General features: G+C 40.5%; 2 protein-coding genes across 2 annotated transcripts; both read right to left on the reverse strand.

The window, feature by feature from the left end:
* Nucleotides 1-5,714: 5,714 nt before the first annotated feature.
* Nucleotides 5,715-16,104, reverse strand: LOC124005008 (ras-related protein Rab-11A-like). Its single transcript, XM_046313834.1, has 5 exons — nucleotides 15,534-16,104; nucleotides 12,903-13,098; nucleotides 12,228-12,421; nucleotides 11,218-11,298; nucleotides 5,715-7,495 (listed from the first exon to the last, which is right to left on the reverse strand). Exons 1-5 carry the CDS (start codon nucleotides 15,571-15,573, stop codon nucleotides 7,356-7,358), a joined length of 651 nt encoding a protein of 216 aa, XP_046169790.1. The 5' UTR covers nucleotides 15,574-16,104; the 3' UTR covers nucleotides 5,715-7,355.
* Nucleotides 16,105-17,270: 1,166 nt separating this feature from the next.
* On the reverse strand, nucleotides 17,271-23,297 carry LOC124005924 (ras-related protein Rab-25-like). Its single transcript, XM_046315566.1, has 5 exons — nucleotides 23,036-23,297; nucleotides 19,537-19,732; nucleotides 18,621-18,814; nucleotides 18,143-18,223; nucleotides 17,271-17,871 (listed from the first exon to the last, which is right to left on the reverse strand). Exons 1-5 carry the CDS (start codon nucleotides 23,070-23,072, stop codon nucleotides 17,744-17,746), a joined length of 636 nt encoding a protein of 211 aa, XP_046171522.1. The 5' UTR covers nucleotides 23,073-23,297; the 3' UTR covers nucleotides 17,271-17,743.
* Between the last annotated feature and the right edge of the window lie 326 nt (nucleotides 23,298-23,623).

Here is a 23,623-nt window from a genome sequence, read left to right on the forward strand (position 1 = left end):
GGGAGGGGGGATTAGAGCCGTTGGAGGATAAGAGGGGGGCTTTTGGGGGTGGAGAGAGAGATGGCTGCTCCCAAAGAAAAGAGAACCTGCAGATCTAGTCTTTGTGAGAGGGGTAATTTGTGTGTCTTCAGTGAAGGGGTAGTTAGAAGGCTGCTGCCTCATGTTTGCTGGTGGTGGCAGGTGAACAAGGACATGCTGGTGATTCAGCTGGTCTCCCACTAACACTGCATCAGATCGCTCTATTGCGTTTTTTCAGGAGAACACTTTTGCTCAACTTCTGTCCATCAAAATATGACGAATAGTTACAATAGACTGTTGTCCCTAGTCTAGGCCGCAACAGAGCCCCCCATTCCCCCGTTGTATTGTCAGCAGACCACTCCTGTTGTCCGTGGACTGTGAAGAAATTGTACTTTCAGAGTATCTAAATTCTATGACATATATAGAAATTAATTTAATATTTATGAATGGGGAGAACTGCACAGTGGTTTGGTCTGAACTTTCAATGACAATTTCAAGGCAGTATAACGCTGTTAAATGAATATAGTATTTTCTATTCTTTTTTATTTTGTTTTAAGCCTTAATATTTTGTATTAAAATATTAATATTGCTTTCACTTTGGCATGAAAGTTTAGTGACATACAGTAGGCCTTCAATAGTATTGCCCCTTAAAAACTGTTAACGTAACTATTTGTCAGAAAATAATGTGAATCAACCGGGTTGGGTGGGATTAAATGGAATTGGGAAATAAGGCTCATAAAGACTTTACATTAAAATATAGAGTAAAGCACCTTATGAGAAAACACATATAATTAATACCAAACTGACCGCTGATGGTGAATATTTCTTAATGGATTTTGAAAGCCATGCACATAAGGTTTCCCTATCATGTTTTTATAATATAATTACTGTTATTCCTTGTAGTAGTGGTATTATGGGAGACCTCTCATCCATTCAGTCAGTACTGATGACTTGGTTGAGTTTGCACTGGTTTAATGAGGGCTTTTTTAGAGAGTCTCACTGTTTTAGAGGCTGTGGGAGAAATTTGCATTGTGCTTTGAGAAAGGATTCTGCACATCTGTGTGTATATATATATATATATCAGTCATTTACGTCCAGTCAAATGCCTGCTATATAAGTGGGATTCTGATTATTTTTACAAGGTGAAAATATCATTTTGAATTTGTTTGTTTATGGACTTTGAAGATCACTTTGATTTTTATATATATATATACATATATATATATATATATATAATGTCCCCTCATCCTTAAACATAAAGACGTATATTGATAGGCTACTTATATGTATGGATCTAATAAACTTAAGCATTTCATCAAGTCAAATATATAGATAAGAATACCACAATACCACATACTGTAATGATGAATACAGGGCTGTATTGATGTTTCCACTGACATATACCAATACATTCTCTCAAATATGTAAAGACATGTGTTCTAAAATATTCCTAGATCCTTTTGGATGAATCAGGTTTTATGTACATTAGGATGAAAAGCAATAATGTCAATACTTGCAACAGTAAACAAAAGAGCCAGTTTAGTAAGTACAAATAATTCAGCGCCATCCATAACACAAACCTTGATTCATTTGGATATTATTCCATTTTTGTCTATCTTCTAAAAACGCATATGGATTTATGCCAATTTAGGATGAGAAATGTAATTAATTAGTATCGGTTTCGGGCACGAGCATGTTTTTGTTGCTTTCCTACGTCTTGTTTTTAGTCATTTTTGACTGCTTAATCCCGTCTTTTTCACATTGAATATTAATAAGACTGCAAGCATACCTCAAATACAGGGTGTGCCAACACCAGTGCAACCTCAAGATTTCCTCTTAGTATCTGTGGAATTTTGAGAACACAATACCTATTATTTGGAAGAAACCAATTGCATTGTAAAAGTAAGCTTTTCAGTGTACATACAATGCTTTTCAGGAACATAACATGAACAATTGAGGCATTTCCTGTCTGTCGAAAGCAGGAACTCATAACTCCTATGGTGATAGATTGGTGTTTAAGTGACAACTTAAATCACATACTAAAGTAGACGCAATGGTAAGACAGAAGGTTGGATTATTTCCATAGGATCTATCTAAGACCCTCTTCCATATGAACGTATACTGATGCCCAATGCATTGAGCCAAACATTTTTATCACTTGACAAAAGTAGCATTTATTTAACATGTATAACTCTGTATTTATTCATGTTTAGGGAGAAACATTTATAGTTACCATAAGCATATCTTGAGAATATATTTCAGTTTCTAGATTGGTTCCAAAACATGTTTTGTAACTGATTTGATGGCACAATTTAATTATTTCTTTATGCTGTCTGTTATAAGTAGTTGTCATTATCCAGCGTTTAGCTGATTTTAAATAAAAGGTCAAAAGGTAGCCAAAGAACAAAACCTTGGGAGAGGTTCGAGGACATCGATATGAATTATATTGCTGATGATAAGCTTACAATTCTACGAATGTTAACACATTTCGCCCTTATCATAGTTTGGATTTATTGATGAAGGTGGCTGAGGTCAATACAATAATAATCAGCGTTTGTTTTTAATAACCCACTAGTGATAGTTTTGTCAAAAGTCATACAGCAGACAAGCTTCAGTCAATATCTGTGAAATGGAGCTTGTCTCAATAAAGACATCCTGTTTCAGTTTGGTCTTTTTTTTATGCTACAGTAGCTTCAGTGATCAACTACCCAATCACTGCCCAAAGACACCAGTCCTAATGCATCACCCTCTTACGTTGTATTTATATTGGTATTATTGCCAACTTAGGTTTTATAAATAATTATGTCAATAAGTTTTGTTTCATCATCACAGCTGTTAATGTGAAAAGGCTAGACTTGTCTTGGAAAGTTGATGTTTCTTCAGAATGGGGCAGGAAAACATTCTAAATTAGAAAAGGAAGGGGTATAGATTTGTATTTGTTTACAATTCTGTTCAAATTCATGTTGAATTGCAGCTGAAGGGCTAGATTCGTCTCAAAGACCCCAGACTGAACAATAGTTGAATAATGCATAAGAGAGTTGTTATGATTACACAAATACCCTGCAGTACCTTTGTTAGAGTTTTAAAAAACAATACTGTGGTTTTCATTTAATATTGTGTCTAGTTAACTTTATTCACCATGTCAAAGTATGATAGTTGAAGTTCAGTACAGTACATAAGAGTAACAGTAAAATGAAGATCCCATGGCATTAACATATTTCATCAACATAACCACAAGGTGTGTAAAAAGCTTTAAAGAAATTAAGGTGGACATATATTTAATTCCATATATTTACCTTGAGGGTTGATTGGTATAGAAATTACAATAATGACTGTCTTATAAGATGAGGTATAGCTTGATATATGCACCCACTCTACCAGAATATGAAGTACTCCACTTCCTTTAGTGGAGAAACAAAGATGGCGGTGAGATAACTCTTAGGGGGGATGTCTATTTCATTAACCATTTATTTCAATTGTTAGTGTTCTTTACAATATATTAAAGTAACCATAGAAACTCTGAACAGTTTCCTTCTCTTTAACAAATGTACAACTCTTTATGCATTATGTATAACAATAATAGCACCCCTTTCAAGGAGTGATAGGAAATCCTTTAAATTGATGCACTTAAGCAATTATTCCGACCTATCATAATCACAAGATGAGCAAGTAATGCATTTGAATGTAAAATAAATGACCAGTGCACTCCTTTTACCTATTGGTTTATACATTTTAAAGTGAGCTGAAAATAAATTGTGAGGTTTCATCGCAGTCTATATTTGAGTTCATCCACATACATTTTTAGAAAGCAACTTAAAAATAATAATATTACAGTTTCTTAAATCTATTTTGCTAACATGGGTTATTATTTCATAGAAAGACGGGGAATAAGTCAGTTTCTGGATGTTATTTATGAAAATCTTAAAATGAAGAAAACATGAGTAACCTCAAGAAATGTGTTTTTTAGTTAAAAATTCAAAAAGTTAATATATTTCTAAACACAAGAAAGTTGGTTTCTGCTAACGGTAAAGAAAATAAAAAGTTTTATTTATGAATGTTATGGACTCGCCTCCACTATATTTCATTGTAAATGAAATAAGAGTCTAAGTGGGTTCCCCATAGCTTATATTTTAACTTCCGATATGCACTATTTCAAAGAACACCAGTGCATTCACAGTGGAATTATGACAGAAAATAACATAATATTTTTAGGATTTGGAGGTATTTTAGTCACTGAGCATCAATTCCATGCCTCAATTACACCTTTTTTTCTTGCATCAGCACTCTTTCTCTATGCTGCCTGCTTGCCTTTTCCCCTTTGACTAACCCCATACTGACTGGCCCCATTACACATTTCCTCTGGAGTCTTAACTTGCTTTTATTCATCTCTAACTTTTTAAGCTAACACAGCTTCAGTTGTGATTGCAATGCTGAGAACGAGTGATTAAGGTGTCCCGCAGGGGCACATGTAACGTATACAGATACACACACATTCATATGTCTACTACTTGGGACCCTTTGTGATTGGTAAGGCAAGAGAGGACATCATCAAAGCCTTAATGAAAGAATACTTAAAAATTGGGCTCAAATTTCTTTGTGAAAACATGACAGGGTGGGAACTGAGCTGAGTGATCAATAGATTAGCACATAGGCACACTGTGTAGTAGATCTATGGTAACCAGCCACACACACACCAACACATTCATATCCGTACTAGTTTGCATGTATCTTGTATGGTCACTTAGACTGGATAAACACCACAGATGCTATGTGTTTGGTTTTAACACAAGGGGTCTGGGGCTGGTTGTTCCTTGTAGATTTTCATAGTTTGCGCCCCTTCAGAAACGGGAAAAAAAGGACAAGTGTTTCAGGTGAAGCAAAGAGAAACCGTTTCAGTCCCCATGTGATACTCAGTATTTTGTCCTTTTCATTTTCTCATCAGTTTTATAAAAGGGGAGGAAAGCTTGGTTGTCATTCCTTCACATATGGATGAAGCTAAAATGTATTTATTTAAATCTCAAAACTAGGTAGTGAAAAGTGAACAGTTGTCGTACAATTCAACATGCCAGGACGGTATATTTTCCGCCACCACTGACTGAAGCATGGGGACTTGAAATGATCTTCCGGCCTTCACGTTGTCCTCTTCTGAAGGGGCCACCGCAGTCTGACAGTTTGTCTTTGGTAGTGTTTCTTCAGATTCTCCCGGCAACGTAGAAGTGTTTCATACCGGTCTTATAGTGGTCTTTGTGCATTAGTTTTGGGTCAGCATCTCCTGGCTTTAGTTTCTGGTTTCTCTGTGATCAGTGAGAGAGGGTTTGCCATGTTGCTGGCCATCACTTTGATAAAATAAAAAAAAAGTCTTCTTTGAACTGTTACAGTGTGTCATGCCCACGAGAGGCATGTGATATTGCAGGTTTATTTCTTAGCACATGTGAATCATTTGACATTTTATTGTATCTGCGCCATATTAGTTTTGGTTTCTGTTATTTTTTCAAAGATTCAAGATGTATTGTAAATGTTTCTAATAAAACAAAAACAAAATTGTTTCTGATGGATGCTCTTTGCTTTGTCTTGAGTATTTAAAAAAAGTTGGCAGTTGTGAAATGGCAAATAAGTACCAAAAGTGAATTACCATACAGTAACTCCACAGTATGTAATTTTTCATTGAAAACGTTTGCACAAATAAGAAGCAAGACTTAAGAAATTACATTTATTTATACATGTGCAATCTAAAATGTACACATGAGAATTAACATTTAAAAAACCTAACCTTTACATCCCAATTTACTATTGGGAATGCCACAAGGGAAAAAAAAAAACTCAGCAGGATAATGACTGTTTACTGTTGACCTTCGGCTGTGGTAATGGCACCCTCAAACTTTCCCCACACCTCCCCTCTAGCAGATCTAAAAGGGCTAGTATCCTCCCTAGTGCTTTCTCTTACCAACAGACCTACACACCCAGAAAGAGAAAATATAACCATACAAAGAGACCTGGGAAACTCTTAAGGGATATCCCAGAAGGCATGATACAGTTCCAGTTACATACAGTGGATAAGGGCAGTGGAGGAGTTCATTTACAGTAAAACAAGACATCTTGTGTACATCAGAGACACAGCAGAGCTGAGTGCCCTTACTACCCATCTCTTGCAACATGAGCTGTCCATCCATCTAGGACAGCAGGCCGCAGGGAGGGCTCCACTCAGACCATGCTATATGACCACCACTCCAACCAATATCCCCTCATCACCCTCACATATCTCCACAGTCACGGAGAAAGCGACAGCAATTCCATTAAACCGGAAAAGGATGGTTCACGGTGATAAAAGGATAACACCCAAAAGAGCAAGACTGTCTTTTTTGCTAACAAATAGGCCTCTGTGAGAAATATTGCTGTGCAAAGTACTTTGTAATGAGTTAAACAGGGAGGAAAATGTTGATCACAAAAAAATCTGAAGAGCAAACTTTATTTTGTGTAAAGACTAAAAGGGAAGTCGAAGAGCACTGATAAAATGGACATGAAAAGTTCTCCACGGACCCCAATTTTGTGCAGTTTAGATTTGCCTGACATTCGACCAGGAACATTTGGGATAAGATGGCTTAACTCCTCGGTTCCCCATTGGCAAAGAGTAGTTACATTTAATAACTATATCATAAAAGGATTTGATTACCAGTGAAATCAAGAACAAAAAGAGAGGACACCCGTCATATATAGTAAGCAGCTTCAGATCAAACCCACCCAGTGTTGCATGTTAGCACAAACCCTTTGGTCAAACAAGACCTCAATATAGTGTAAAATAAATATAATTGGGACAGACTCAAATATGTTTGGGAGGAGCTGCCTGACAATGGAGAGGTGGGGGTTACATTTCAGTGAAATCAGGTCTTCACTGCCGAATCTTATTGCCCCTTCTCTGTGCTGGGGAATTGGGTGTGTTCACAGGCCTATTAAATTGAGCTGACAATGGTGGTGGGGGGGGGGGTCAGTTCACAATGAGTGAGACAAACTGGAAAGATATGGAGGACCATATCCAAACATGCTAAATTTCTCAATTCATGTAAATGAATTCATGTCATCTTTCATATTTAAAACCAATCAAGCCAAGGCATAACGATAAAGCTTATTGAATTAGATGGGACAGACTTCTCAAAGGAAACAATGCATAGAGGCTATGGAAACACTTGGTTGCCCCCTTGGTCTCCCTGTCCTTCGGTCTTCCTGTCCATCTCTCCACTTGTTTCTGTCTGCCTGTCTGTATCCTTGTCTCTAGGTTTCTCCTCCTTGTCTTCCAGTCCTCCCTCCCCGTCTACTCGTCTGTCCCTGACGGTGGTGAGGCCTCAGTTGTTCTGGCAGCAGGCACTCGACTTGGCAGCGTTCTGAGTGGGCTGCACTGTGATCGGCACCACATTGGAGTTGGGCGAGAAGTCTGCGTCGCTGCGGCCCGTCATTTGCCTCTGGGACACAATGTTGTAGATGGCTGCAGGAGACGGACAGACAGACAGGTGAGGACACAACAGTTGCTGTTGGGTTGTTGGGTGATGAGAAAGGGAGAGTTTTGTCAAAGACTACAGTGGATAGAAAACTGAGAACAAGATGGTCATGCAATTGGGACCTAATAGCATTTCACTTTCCAGGGTTTGTGTAAATAAATAACAAAAACATGAAATGGAGACAAGCTATCATAGAAACCAGCAGCACCCCATGGCTCCTGGGGATTGAACTTCTGCACCTTCCCTAGATTTACTCTTGAGTCTGGCATGCAAAACTAACTTCAGACTGACTCATACATGCTACTGACTGGCTGGCGAATCCCCAAGTCAGTTCCCTGCCTCTAAATCAGCAAGATATTGAAAATGAGCAGACAAGACTACCTCAACTAACCCTTGACCTGGTATTTCAACCACTAGCTACAGTCAACATGCTTCCCAGGTCAGGGAGTTTAGTGCAATTCCTGTGCTTGAGCACTGCTATGCACTCTGTTGTTCCCTCTTAAATGAGCTAATTAGAACTTTCTATGAATAACACATTTGTTTAAGAGTAGAATTACTAAGTGTTCAACTTCAGGCAGCGGGAATTGTATGTGGAGGAGGAAAGCAGAACACATAGCAGGGAGCATGCCGACAGCCCTATATCAATTGATTTGAAGGCCTCACTCAGTGAGGCTTGTTCCTCAGACATTCTTGGGTTTGAGTCGGCCGTTGCCCATTTATTAATTTTATATAGTGGCCATGCATTAACAAGGGCCTTTCTAAGGTGTGGCTAATACGTCAATGCCTCTCAGTAAATTGCTCTTGTAGAGGTACTTAATGTGAGTTGCGCTGGGTATGAGGGACTAAATTGTGTCTTTGTAAAATGATGAGACTTCTGGAAAGAAGCACTAAACTACTTCTATACTCAAGTAGAGGCAAATTACACTGAAACATGCATGAGAGCACCAGCTGTTCCGGACAACTGTGTGATCACGCTCTCCGCAGCCAATGTGAGTAAGGCCTTAAAACAGATCAACATTCACAAGGTCGCAGGGCCAGACGGATTACCAGGACATGTACTGCGAGCATGCACTGATCAACTGGCAAGTGTCTTCACTGACATTTTCAACCTCTCCGTCTGGAATATCAACATGTTTTAAGCAGACCACCATAGTGTTCTTTGGCACAGGGACTAAAGTAACCTTCCTAAATGACTACCAACTCATAGCCTTCACATCTGTAGTCATGAAGTGTTTTGAAAGGCTGGTCATGACTCACAACACCATTATCCCAGATACCCTAGACAGTTCAATTCTCATACCGCCTTAACAGTTCCACAGATGATGCAATCTCTATTGTACTCCACACTGCCCTATCCAACCTGGACAAAAAGAACACCTATGTGAGAATGCTATTCATCGACTACAGCTCAGCGTTCAACACCATAGTGCCCTCAAAGCTCATCAAAGGACCCTGGGACGAAACACGTCCCTCTGCAACTGGATCCTGAACTTCCTGACAGCCCCCAGGTGGTAAGGATAGGTAACAAGACATGCACCACTCTGACCCTCAACACAGAGGCCCCTCAGGGGTGTGTGCTCAGTCCCCTCCTGTATGCCCTGTTCACTCATGACTGCACGGCCAGGCACGACAGCACCATCATTAAGTTTGGCAATGACAACAGTGGTAGGCCTGACCAACGACAAGACAGCCTATAGGGAGGTCAGAGACCTAACCATGTGGTGCCAGGACAACAACCTCTCCCTCAACATGATCAAGACAAAGGAGAGGATTGTGGACTACAGGAAAAAGCGGACCGAGCACACCCCCATTCTCATCAATTGGGCTGTAGTGGAGCAGGTTGAGAGCTTCAAATTCCTTGGTGTCCACATCAACAAACTAACATGGTCCAAGCACATCAAGACAGTTGTGAAGAGGGCCCAACAAAACCTATTCCCCCCTCAGGAGACAGAAGATTTGTCATGGGTCCTCAGATCCTCAAAATGTTATACAGCTGCACCATTGAGGGCACTGGTTGCATCACTGCCTGGTATGGCAACTGCTCAGCATCCCACTGTAAGGCGCTACAGAGGGTAGTGCGTACGGCCCAGTACATCACTGGGGCCAAGCTTCCTGCCATCCAGGACCTCTATACCTGGTGGTGTCAGAGGAAGTCCCTAAAAATGGTCAAAGACTCCAGCCACCCTAGTCATAGACTGTTCTCTCTGCTCCCGCACGGCAAGCAGTACCAGATCGCCAAGTCTAGGTCCAAGAGGCTTCTAAACAGCTTCTATCCCCAAGCCATAAGACTCCTGAACATCCCATCAAATGGATACTCAGACTATTTGCATTGACCCCCCCCCTCCTACTCTCTATTATTATTATTATTGCAGTCACTTTAATAACTCTACCTACATATTACCTCGACTAACCGGTGCCCCCACACATAGACTCTGTACCAGTAGCTCCTGTATATAGTCTCGCTATTGTTATTTTACTGCTGCCCTTTAACTACTTGTTACTTTTATTTAACTGCATTGTTGGTTAGGGGCTTGTAAGTAAGCATTTCACTTTAAGGTCTACACCTGTTGTATTCGGCGCATGTAACTAATAAAATTTGATAGCTCACACTTGTATTTCAATGTACATTTTGCAACCTGGCCAAAAAAAATTATTTAGTCATTTCCTGGCAAACAGCAGATCTGATTGAGGCTCACACAAAGTGTCATTGTCTGAGTGTGCCAATTACAGATGCTTTTGACCTTAAAAAATGTCAGGTACTGTTCAATTTACTGCAGAGTAATCTTACAGTAGAGGGCCTCGTAATAACCTGAATTTTGCTGCCATCTATTGGCAGAAGATGAGCCACCACTGAACTACAAAGCTCTGAGTACAAATCATTTAAAATATATATATACATACTAAAGAAACGTTTGGTATGGCCATTAATAAGATGTGTGAAGAGGAGACCTTTACTTGGACTAGCAACTCTTTTTAAGCCTTTTAAGTTAGAGTAGGCCAGCTCTTTCACAAGATGGTATGATTCTGTGTGCACTACAGGGTGAACACAAGTTGCTTTGGGGCAATTCCACTTCAAAAATGTTTACCAAACAAAAACCATGGATTTTTTTATGCATAGAACACTATGCATAAAGACTAATTTTAACTATTTCCACAGATAATATGACAAACATATTTACAGGAATGACTGCACAGATACAAAGTTTAGTAATAATAAAAACTGAGATTTTACTGTAATTCTGCAGTTTGCCAATAAATGTTATTTTATAATTTACTGTATAAATTGTTAAATGTAGTTACTGTGCATATAATTGTATGGTTTGTTAAAATCAATTGTGTTTGTTTAGCATATATTTAAAAGTAAAAATTGGAGTCGGGGCAATTCCATCGTTACCGAATTACACTGTTAAAAACCACAAGCAGTCCCAGTGTATATGGTAGGCAGCGTAGCATGGTATATTTAAGCAATAAGGCCCGAGCAGGTGTAGTATCTGGCCAATATATCACGGTTAAGGGCTGTTCTTAAGCACGACACAATGCAGAGTGCCTGGACACAGCCCTTAGCCGTGGCATACTGGCCAGATACCACGAACCCGGAGGTGCCTTATTGCTGTGTTTTGTCATACCCATGGTATACGGTCTGATATACCACAGCTGTCAGCCAATCTGCAGTCAGGGCTAAACCACCCAGTTCATAATGTACACTAACCTGTGAGAATAGTCTGGAAAGCCAGCTCCACATTAGAGGAGTCTAACGCAGAGGTCTCCAGGAAAGACAGTCCATGCTTCTCTGTGAAAGTGGAGAGAGAAAAAAAACCTCACAGGTCATATTCATTGTCCGTACTAATAGGCACTTCATAAAACAGCCACCCAGTCATCATACTCAGCAATGAGGCTATTTGCAACAACCACCACAGTGTAGACTAACTGATAGAGCAAATATAAAAATGGCATGTCATCAGTGACCCTTTGTAGTCATGCTGCATGAGCCAACCCTAGTAACAAATCAATAGCAGAAATTGAACAAGAGCCTGTGGTTTCACATGGCATGCTTGTTTACTCTACACAATGACGTCTTCTAGAACAATTCCATTCATTCATTCATATATATATCAGACACTCTTATCTAGAGCAATTTACAAGTCAAAGTGTATTCCATGCAGGAAATAAGACTCAAGGTCATAAGTAAACACTTGAAACATTATGCAGAGCTACAAAGGAGAAGTGTGATAAGCTGGAAATGTCACATTGGAGTGAAGCTAAAAATCACAGTGGAGTCAACTTGACTGGCTTTTTTTCTATTGCTGGGGATGTGAATTCAGAACCATGGGCTGTTAACCACTGACAGAGGCAGCCTGATGGGAGCTCTGTTGTCTCCACATCAAAGAGCAGCCCCTAAGCAGAAAGTAGACAGTGGAAGGCATTCCCTTGTCCACTGCGAGGCTCAGGTGCATCACTTTCCACAGATTATTTTTGAAATGTGTTTAAAATGCCCTTATTCCAATTTTGAAAGTGAGATTATGGCCATATTTACCAAAACATTGGCATTGTGTTCAGATTGCCGTATTGCTTTGTCTACTGCTATCGCGAATGAAAAAGCTAGAAATATTGAGGGAAACAACTCTCCTGTACTGTCCCCTTGGCTTGTAATGCTTTGGATGAATCAGCACAAACAGATTAACAAGATGGCTAGAAAAAAACTAGTTGATGTGAGGATACCTGCCAAGGCCTTGGCCTCATCCGTGGGCACAGCCCTGAGGTGGCGCAGGTCACTCTTGTTTCCCACCAGCATGATGACAATGTTGCTGTCAGCGTGGTCCTGCAGCTCCTTCAGCCAGCGTTCAGCGTTTTCATACGTCAGGTGCTTGGCGATGTCGTACACCAGCAGAGCCCCCACTGCCCCACGGTAGTACCTACACAGGGGACAGGAGGGAAATACATTTTACTGGGAGCAGTGGTGAACAGAACAGCTGAGCATTGGCTTAGTCAATGGAGTGGTAGATTTAGTTTGTCGTTCCCGACATGAAATGCTATTGCATACATCATAAGCAAAGGACTCAGTTGTCAACAAGATGAGAACATTTGAAAATTAGCATAAGTAGGCTGGAATGTTCTGTACGCACAAATATCCTCAATGGCTGGGTTTACACAGGAAGCCCAAGTCTGATATTTTTTCCATTGATTGGTCATTTGACCAATACCATCAGCCCTTTACACATCAGATCTTTCAGAGCTCATTTGTGAAAGGGATCTGAGGGTATTGGTCAAATGACCAATTAGTTAAATAAAGATCAGAATTGGGCCGCTTGTCTAAACACTGCAAATATGTCAAAAGGTACCTGACATACACAAAACAGACAAATCTCTATGCGTGTGAGCTGTGTTAATACTCACGCTGAGGTGATGGCTCTGTAGCGCTCCTGTCCTGCCGTGTCCCAGATCTGGGCCTTGACAGTCTTGCCTTCCACGTGTATGCTGCGCGTGGCAAACTCCACCCCAATGGTGCTCTTGCTCTCCAGGTTGAACTCATTGCGGGTGAAGCGGGACAGCAGGTTACTCTTCCCCACTCCAGAGTCCCCAATCAGCACCACTGGAGCACACAGAGAGGATCGAAGGCATGAGTCAGACAGACACCAGCAGAATAACAATACATTACACTACCCACTGTACAGGGGTCTACAAACAACGTATTTTCAACAATGTAGGAACAGGGACACTCAGTAGGGGTAAAACAGGCCTGACAAAAGAAGTGGTAGAAGATACGACAGCTCCTGATTGGGTCGCACCATGTGTCTGCTGTTCTGTTAGTGATTAACGGTCTACTGAGAGGGCCTGACTATACTTGACTGTAGTTCAATAAACAATATTTGTTTTTTTTTGCTATAGACAAAGCCCCATGACGTGAAGTTGACCTTTGCGAGGTAGCACCTAGGCTAAGTATTGTCATGAATGACTGAAGTTTGATTTAATTGACCAAGAAGATGATGTAGTTCAGCCTATTCACTTAGCACCACCACTGAACCCTGCCCTTATGGAGCAATTAAACATTTGGCACCTGTTCCCGTTGACACCCATTCATTTCCAAACACAAGGCGGGGTGTTGGGAAAGAGAATTTTACAATGATTGAAATCCAGGTGAATCAGGAGGAAAACCCGAACTCAAACTCACCACCCTGTTATTAGGAAATAGGAATCGCTTGTGTGTTGATGAGGCCTTATTGACAAATAGCCTACATTCTGTGGGAGTAGGACATCATACAAGCTAAGCATGGAACCTCATCACATGAAAATGCTACAGTGGCGCAACAGACAGTTAGAAACCTGCCTACCAATTGACGATTGTGCCAACTGACTCAAGCTAGGAAATCCATACAAAAGTTCACTTGTTCCACAGGAAATCCATTGGCAACACTTCACATCAGCTAGTAACATGAGAACTGGGACTATGTAGTTACAAGAACATCCTTGTCATTTACAAGAAGGACTCTGAACTACAATTCCATTAGACTAGCTGGTAACAGTGATAATACGGTGGCAGAGGAACTAACAGCAGCATTATGCAACTTTCAGTGTACCTGTCACCAGAAACATATCACCACCAATTTAGGCTAAGGTATTGTGTAGGCAGCATTCCAGAGTTCTAAAGATACAACCATTCTACAATAATTGTTATATTCTTGAACGCCATCACTACATAGCATAGGCCTAAACAGTGTAGTCTAGCTTCCTTAAAAATCACAATTCTATTTCCCAATACAGTATAAGGAAGTTATTTTAAAAAGGCCTAGCTTATCTGGAAGTCAAATCAACAAGAGAGCATATGTTATTTGTAAAGAGAGCACTCAGTAAGAGTCCTTTAAACAAGCTGGTCAACTTGCTGTGCAACACTTACAAGCGCCTAGTCGGGAGTAGTGATTCAACCACTCACCTGACTGACTCATGCCTAAACACTGAGGGTGCAGTAAAGAAAGCAATTAAAAGCAGGAAACTGGAGGGGGAGGAACCTACTGGTTATGTGGCCTACTGACAGTCCTCACTTTAGGCTCTATGGGGCAGTGCGTTCTAGCTGTGTAATCTAATCTATCTTCCCTACGGTCAGAGGCCTTCTGTATAGGGACAGACAGACAGACAAACACACACTCACTTGATTCATGCAGGTCTTTCCAGTTTGACTACACATGTTTGTTTGCAGTTCTACATTTGAACAAAGGACCCTGTGCACTTAATTTCCCTTGGTCCAGGACAAAACAACCCACGAGGGAAGTAGTTAGTGTAAGAAAGTACAGGTGAGCAGTAAGTATCCACTATTGTAACATACCAACTGTTGTTGTATTCTTAAATGTAGGCCTACACATTCTCATATGTAGGCCTAACAATAGGCTACAGTGCATGCGCACAGAAAAGTCTGGGAAAGGTACGACTAAACAACATAGAACATAAGGTTCAACAAGTCATGTTGAGTAGGGGCCAATAAGCTTTCACTCTGCTATCTGTTAGATGAATTAGGCCATGGTCATCTTCATTCATATGTGAACAGATCGTAGAGATGACTGCCATCTCTAAACCTAGAGTGACCCACCACTAAACCAGGTCAATGGAATCCCTACAAACAGAATGGTGCTTAAAGGCTAAACCATGTGGACACTGGTCACCTTAGGGCAATCCGTTTGAGTAAATGTAGTATTTTGAGGTGTCATCCTGCCATTGTCAGTGGGCTATATGACTGACTCCTGTTGACCAATACATCCTTGATGATTGCGTCATAGGCCCACCACAAGATGACTAAACAACAGATGCCACTTAATGGATAGTTACTTGGTGCTTATTAACTGAGTGTTTAGTGCTGTTGCAATCAATTAGCCTACTACACAGTTAACATATTTATACTGAAAACAGTCCGAATAATTTTGACAGGGCGGAAGCGGGGACAAATGAAAGCGGTGTGGCGCTGAACCAACTGTAGGTCGAAATTACTAAACTAAAAAAAATGGCAATGTCCTAGTAAAGTATCGTAAAAACACTCACCTTTGAAAAGATAGTCATATTCGTCTTCTTTATTCGTCATTTCTTAAACGTTTCTACCTATGGAAATGTTCAAACCCTCCCGTGGTCGTTTCTCTGTTCAATTCGACAAAACTTCTTGACCATTTATCTCGCGACCGACCGCTTCCTTAGAACGAACAACCGAGTCAAAAAGGTACATTCGCACTATTCAACACCGGTAATATATTATTCGATTATATATATCCTATTTGACTGTGAAAATTTTAAAGACAACAAACTATCTTTCACAAACTTTCGACTCCTCTTCCCGATCACTTGTAATGTGCCATTTCCGAGCGACGTAACGTCGAGTCTCTAGCCCCGCCCTTTACCCAGTTTCGACTGGCCAATCGAAGACTGATACCTGTCACTGACTTTCCTGTGATTGGTCTACATTGTTGCCATTCATGATTTGCCTCCACTGATCCTACTCATCGCCTCTTGGGTGACGTCTTCAGTCTCAAGCCTTCCAGGTATGCTGATGCCGCGTTCAAAACACCTGGGACCTTGGATCTCGGGAATCTCCGACTTCGGACTTCAGTGCGTTCAAGACAACTGGGAACTACTGCACACAGCTCGGACACCCATGTATACCCCACAAGACATGCCACCAGAGGTCTCTTCACAGTCCCCAAGTCCAAAACAAACTATGGGAGGCGCACATCACTACGTAGAGCCATCACTACACGGAACTCTATTCCACATCAAGTACTCATGCCAGCAGTAAAGTTAGATTTAAAAAACAGCTAAAAATACATCTTATGGAACAGCATGTGAAGCAACACATGCATACAAACACACGATAACATACAAACCCTACACGCATGTACACATGGATTTTGTGTTATATATATGTGGTAGTAGAGGCCTGACGGGAACACACTTAATATGTTATGAATGTATTGTAATGTTTTTAAAATGTATAACTATCTTAATTTTGCTGGACCCCAGCAGCAGCTAATGTGGATCCATACTAAATACAACTACAAAACTCGGAAAAAATGAGTTCCGACTGGGAAAAATATTTTTGAACGGTCATCCAACTCGGAATTCCAGGTCGGGAACTCGGGCCTCTTTATACAGCTCCGACTTTCGACCTGAAGATCACTGACGTCAGGATTTGAACACGTTTTTTTTCTTCCGGGTTCCCAGTTGTCTTGAAAGCACCATGAGCCTCAGGTTTAATTGATAATTGGCACGGTATCATAAAGACGTCACAGCACTGCAGCACGTGAACTGTAGGCTACGCTTATGCAACTAAATATATGCAACTAATATATACTTCTTTGTCAATCTGAATGTAGGCCTATCAGCCTATTTATTGTATTTTTTTGCACCTTGGGTCTGAAAAAAGCACTATAAATTAAATGTATTATTATTATTATAGGTTTAGCCAAGGGCTACTTATGAGATCAATATGGTCAATGTCTGATCATTAATGGGATAACTTCATTAGATTCAAAAGTGATCCTCACAGACGGAAAATGTAGGCTATTCCATCATATTCTCATCGATCAGTTGCTGTTTGTGTATTATACTTATTTGCATATGCATTTTTAGAGGTATTATAATGGAATGTGTGTATGATGGATTGGCTATTATTGTGAAGGAAATCAAATGTAAAAAGTTATAAGTAAAAAGGCACGCAATAATGCACCTGGCACTTGAGCGCAAAATATATAATGTATTGTTGTAAAATCACCTCACAATAAGAATAAGTTGTTTTGGAACAATTTAAGCATAAAATAAAACAATTACATGTTACTGTACATTAAGTAAACAGAGCACAAACAACAGTGACAGCAAATTTAATTAATCAAGTTTTGTGTAAAATTATTAACATGGTTTTGGCACCTGTTGTCCAACCTCATAGTCACTAAAAATACAAATATTATGTACATCAGTTGACCACCTTTAAAAAAAATATTTAAAAAAATGTATCCTTCCAAACAAAGTTGAATCTTAAAAGTTAACACAATCTTTGTTTGAGACATTTTTTATATTCAAATGATTTCTGGATTCTTTGGGGAAATGTACCATGGACCTCCAGCCATGTACTTACATCATCTTTAGGAATGGAAAACTCATTCTGTCTGCCACCATGTAACTGTGTCACATCAGAGGTCTTGCTCAGCATCATTCTTATGAAGAATGACCCCCCCCCACACACACACACTGGGTGGTTTGTCCCATCAGAGGTTCCTACAGCAGGGCTTCTTCTCTTCAGGGTCGCCTGCAGCTCTGGGGACGGGGCTGGCCAGAGACACGGCACTAATGGACCCCCGGGTCACCTCTTTACTGCTCACCTTCCTGTGGATCTCTGATGGAAGAGGCACAGGGATACAGTATGAAATCTGGTGCAACAAACAGTGACAAAAAACATTGACCACAAACTGCCAGTGACACAACTGCTTACACAAAACAATAAACGTGGCACAAACATTTTGTTCTGCAATGCCAACTTTCCACTCGGATGAATTACTGAGCATTGATTGCGCTACTATTACACCAAAAAAACAAGGTTAGCTAGAGAGCTAAAAACAAACAAATCGATAATAGGGTTGGTACTGTAAATATATAAAGTAAATTACCTCCAAGGACATTTTGGAAGGCTGTCTCAACATTTGTGGACTCCAAGGCTGATGTCTCTAAGAACAATAGGCCATTCTTTTCTACAAAGAGCAAGAGAGGTAGTGTTTAGATATTTTGTCATAATTTAGGTTTGTCAAATTTGGGGTGAACCAGTGACTTAAGCCCAGTGCTTGACATGGACTAAAATAGACTCTGGTACTCATTTTGGGTGCCGGTACTGTTTATATTTACAGTAGGTGCAGGAGCTCAACAATACCTTGGAGCTAATATTCTATTTGAGGAACAGGAGCTCAAGCAGTAGAACATTTGAGGTGCCGGTACTCAGCTCCCAAGTCAAGCACTGCTCAAGCCTTGGACCAATTGGTTTTGACCAATAAAGTCTATTGGCTGTTGTGAATATTAGTATATTAGCAATGCAAAACCACCATTCACTATATAAGGGAACAACATTTTGAAGTTATATGCTGGCAGCTGTACCTGCAAAGTCCTTCGCCTCCTCAGTGGGCACTGATCGCTCTGACCCCAGATCAGTTTTGTTGCCCACCAGCATGACTACGATGTGAGGGTCTGCATGATCATAGAGCTCCTTAAGCCAGCGCTCCACACTCTCATAGGTCAGATGCTTGGTGATGTCATAGACCAGTAGCGCTCCGACAGCTCCTCTATAATAACTAGGTAGAAAATATGAAAGAAAAAGAGGTGATGAGATAAGTCAACACCTTACCAATAAGTAAATTATGTTTTTAGTCATATTGATACAGTATGTGATGGGTGATGCCTCTGAGTATCCATATCCCATTTTTCTTTTGAAATGCCATGTAGGCCTCCATAGTATGATACATGATTGAACCGACAAAAGATTTATAATATTCTAATAGACTTGTTTTTGATTACAGAAAGGCATTTCTAGGGGAGCAAATGTACATGAGGGAATTATTCAGTAAAGTAATTACTAAACTCTGGACAGAGAAGAACTAACCCTGCAGTGGTATAGCATATCCTCAGATTTGTCTTGTTATTAAATTGAATGGACACAGTTTTATTGTTTTGAAATGTGTTTCCATGCCATTAACCCTTCCAGAGTCTTTACAAAATAACAAGTCAGGAATTTCTTAAGTCAGAGAAGAAACATGTTTGAGTCTGGATGTTTATTGAGTATGTCCAGCCAAATGGATATTTAGACCAAAATGCACAAGTAGTAAATGACTGGAACAGTGAACCTGCTGTTTGTTCCTCCAGGCTATCTGGGAAAAATGTGAAACCAGTGCCTGTCCACGTGGAGTGTTTGGGCCTATAATACCACCCAAGATGCCCACACAATAGTGAGAAATGGTCCCTTTGTGTGTGTGTGTGTGTGTGTACGTGGGTCCACAGTTTCACCCAGAGTACTCACGCGGATGTGATGGCCCTGTACCGCTCCAGCCCAGCCGTGTCCCAGATTTGAGCCTTGATGATGAGACTTTTCAGTTGAATTGTGCGTGTGCTGAACTCCACCCCGATGGTGGTGCGGCTGTCGTGGTTGAACTCGTTCTTAGTGAAGCGGGAGAGCAGGTTGCTCTTGCCAACGCCGGACTCACCTATCAGAACCACTGGAGAAGAAAGAAGGGGGAAAGGAGGGCATGAGTTCTAGTGCACCAGAAACATGTTTTAATATGTGCTTTACATCCCCAGTGAGTCCCCATTATGTGAATGAATGGTATGTCTATCATCTGGAAAGGGGACTAGGCGTGTGTCCTCCTACACATAGAACACTTTATTTTGCCATAGTGCAGATGCACAACAGTATCAGGCGTAGAACCTCAAGGTGCCATTTCAGGGCACAACACATATGGAATTACAATAATGAGAGTAAGTAATGGTTTTTACACACAAAACAACGATTCTTCAATGTATCTTTTTTTACTGTTATAATCTCACTCATGTCATCCCATTGATTAATACCAACTCATAACTACAATAAGGCTGCTCCCTGAACTTCATGCACATAGTGTAACTCTTAGGTGAGGCCTAGGTGTGTCCTCAAACATCCCACTCAATTTCACTAACCCTACCCTAAATCCTCAGTCTTCGTCTGCTGCTCATTATTCCCATTATATCATTAGGACTCTCTTCACAATGGTGTTCTATGACAGAAACAGCACCACACCCGTGCAAATGGTTAATTGGCTAATTATGTTAAGTGAGGAATGTAGAACAAACCATCTGAGAAGTAGCATCAAAATCATGGCTCAGGTGTCTTTAAAATGAATTATCATGCTTGTTCATGTTAATTATAATCCAGCAAATGGGAGCTAATATGTTATTATTACGCTGTGTAGGTTAAGAGATAAGAGGTATGTAGTATATACAGTGATGAGGGGTCAGTTGTTGAAGAGAACCAAAGGAGAACCAGAGAGGAAGGGATTTATTGCATTGCTCTTGGGGAATTTCCTGTAAATGAAACAGGCCTTCAAAAGAGGAAACGACTAAAAAAAATCTGGTGGTACAGTTTACGCTGATACTTCCCTATATCTATCTTGCCGTGAGCAATCATTCTACTGAGTCCAAACAGAAGAGGTACAAGGAGCAATGAAGCCCCCTTGTATGTTTCAGTGACTCATGTCTTTGCTTATAGAGTGTGAGCAGCTGACTCAGAAAGCCAGCCTTGGCTTACTTGACAAACATATAGGAAAATATGACCACGTCACAATGACACCATGATTTCAACACAGCCGACTGAGCCAAACACCAATTCCTGCTTTACTCTCAACCATGAGAATGTGAGCTGAACCAAGATAGACATCCAAGTTCCATGACGCACCAGCAAGGAAGATCTAAGAAATAAGTACCCAGGAAACCAAGAATGTGAAAAAGAGCAGTGTGCAGAAGGTTAAAAAAGGAGCAACATGTTTATTTAGTACAGTCACCTAATACATATTATATTTATTGCCCTCCAAATCACAAGTGGGGATAAGATTTTGTAACTTTTATTTAACTAGGCAGGTCAGTTAAGAACAACATCTTATTTACAATGACGGCCTAGGAACAGTGGGTTAACTGCCTTGTTCAGGGGCAGAACAACCTTTTGGTTACTGGCCCAACTCTAACCACTAGGCTACCTGCTGCCCCAAATATGTAAGTATATGCGAGTATTGATTATCTTCCCAGCATGCTGATTTATGCTACAGAGCTTTAAACAGGCAATACCTTATTTGTCAAAAGCAAACATGTTGGAGTCATGCCTGTTCATGTTCCCAGATTTACATTATAAAGCAACTATCCAGTTTCTGGTCTCCGAACCCAGGTTAGATTTAACCTGAGGTGTAAAGCAGCAGGAAAGAATGGTTATGATGTTCTACTTTGGTTTGGGTAATTGTTCACTCCATTGGCAGATCATTGTTCTGCTTTTAGTAGGTGAGATGAAAATGTGGCCATTTCCCCTCCCATACTCAGTAACCTCTTATGCAAACAATACCCCTGGTTTCCATGGCAAATAGGACAAGAGGCCTTGAAGCACTCTACTGGCCTGGTTTGACTTTATTCTGAGGAAAAAGGGGATTAAGTAAATTGCAGAAAACTCCCCCTCATGTAATAATAATTCAGTTTTACTTCAATTGATTTATGACTGAGCAGTTCCCTCATCGTATTTACACACAAAAGATGCATTTACTTTTAGACAATCAAAGCAGGGAATCAGTTAGATTTTACTTCATGATGTCTGGATGGTTTCAAAAATAAAAAGTTACAGTAGAATTAGGCCTAGTCCTTCGTTCCAGAATGAATGGCAGAAACTTACATGTGGATCAGTTAAAACACACTAAATTTGTGATGCACAACATCACCTCCTCTACCATGCCTGCAGCGTATAGGCCTTAGTAGGTCATTTAGTGTAACAGTACACATGTTTCTCTAGTGTGACTATAGACATAATGGAAAGAGTGATAGGCTCAAACATTCAGGAACGTGTGTTTTCCTGGAATGACATTGACAAGCTTGTGAAACTCACCACAATAACAGTTGGAGGTCGAGAATGTATTCAGTTACAGAGAAATAGCATTCAAGTTCATAGAAATAGCAACATTCCTGAAGTAGCACTGTACTGACTTGTAAAATACCAACAGTAGCTTATTAATGAACCTCAAGGTTAGAGGCATTCTTAAAAGTGCTGGATAAAACTCCTAGACCTGGGCCTTTATCCACAAACTGTCCCAGAGTGAGTGCTGATCTAGGATCTGTCCATACAGGGTTATTCATCATGACCTAAAATGCTAAACCAATCCTAGATCAGCACTCCTACTCTGAGACGCCCTGCACTACAGGACTGGCGTAAACATAATTGACAATATTTATTGAGTGCATGCACTAGGCAAGACAACTTGCTTCTGAAATAGGGTGTGTCCTAGACTTTTTCTGTAATTTCAACACAGGTGAGAGAGACCTGCATCCTATCTGTGTGGTAGATAACTTGCTTCTGAAATAGGGTGTGTCCTAGACTTTTTCTGTAATTTCAACACAGGTGAGAGAGACCTGCATCCTATCTGTGTGGTAGATGTGTTACTAACAATCTACTGTGTGCTTTTGATACTGTGCTGGCACTTAACTTCTAGCCTTAGCATACACACACGTAAGTGACGGAACCCAATGGTTGTCTGTACTGAACAACACTGCACTAGCTCTACTACAGAAAAAGTAGGTTTCAGAGTCACTCTGATGACATATACACTATATCATTATTGTGGCTCAGTTAGTAGAGCATGGATCTTGCAATGCCAGTGTTAGGAGTTTGATTCCCATAGAGGACCAGTATGCAAAAAACGTCTGACAATGCATACATTCACTACTGAATAAGAGTGTCTGCCTCATTATGTAAATGTAAGACATCAATCTGTTAAATGTGAAAGAACATGACTCACCTTTAAAGACAAAGTTGTAGGCCTCATCTGAACCCATGATGTACCCCTTCAGTGGTGCCACAATGTGAAGCCTTGTCTTCAAGTCGAGCTCTCAAAGTGTGAGGGGAGAAAGGAAAGATGACACTGGCCCAGAAGCCACTCACCCTAATCTTCAGATTTAAAAGAGCTGCACAAATACTTTGCAAGTCACCTGCCCCCCTCTATGTTTAATATAAACTTAGATTGTTTACAAGGAACTTGCTCCGCTCTGTCATCAGGTAGTTCTGCTGAGGAATGATGGGGGTTGGGGGAGTGGCTTGGTGTAAGTCTTTGGCAGGTTGAACAGGTAGAACAGCATGAGCAACTGTATGAAAACAATTGCTACATGCCACCTGGTGGACAAACCAAATGAGTGTCTTCAGGAAATTACTGTTTCCCTATCCCTTTTTCATGGTGAGAGACAGATCATTGCTTCCTCTGAGGTGTATTCACTATGAACCAAACGAAACAGGGAGGGACCTACCTGCCAAATAGAACCTAATTGTTACAAAACTGTTTCCATTGCTAAATGTTTTGCTACAGTATGCAACTATGGAATTAACCAACCCT

This window comes from Oncorhynchus gorbuscha, linkage group LG19 (assembly GCF_021184085.1).
Source record: "Oncorhynchus gorbuscha isolate QuinsamMale2020 ecotype Even-year linkage group LG19, OgorEven_v1.0, whole genome shotgun sequence".
NCBI classification, from domain to species: domain Eukaryota; kingdom Metazoa; phylum Chordata; class Actinopteri; order Salmoniformes; family Salmonidae; genus Oncorhynchus; species Oncorhynchus gorbuscha.

Excerpts from the sequence above, each read along its gene's own strand:
- LOC124005008 (XM_046313834.1), bottom strand. The coding sequence starts at position 15,573 with ATGACGAATAAAGAAGACGAATATGACTATCTTTTCAAAG. Across the intron at positions 13,099-15,533 it reads ATATGACTATCTTTTCAAAG|TGGTGCTGATTGGGGACTCT; the intron begins GTGAGTGTTTTT and ends TGTGTGCTCCAG. Across the intron at positions 7,496-11,217 it reads TTTCCAGACTATTCTCACAG|CCATCTACAACATTGTGTCC; the intron begins GTTAGTGTACAT and ends CGTCTCCTGCAG.
- LOC124005924 (XM_046315566.1), bottom strand. The coding sequence starts at position 23,072 with ATGGGTTCAGATGAGGCCTACAACTTTGTCTTTAAAG. Across the intron at positions 19,733-23,035 it reads CTACAACTTTGTCTTTAAAG|TGGTTCTGATAGGTGAGTCC; the intron begins GTGAGTCATGTT and ends TTTCTTCTCCAG. Across the intron at positions 18,224-18,620 it reads GGAGGCGAAGGACTTTGCAG|AAAAGAATGGCCTATTGTTC; the intron begins GTACAGCTGCCA and ends TGCTCTTTGTAG.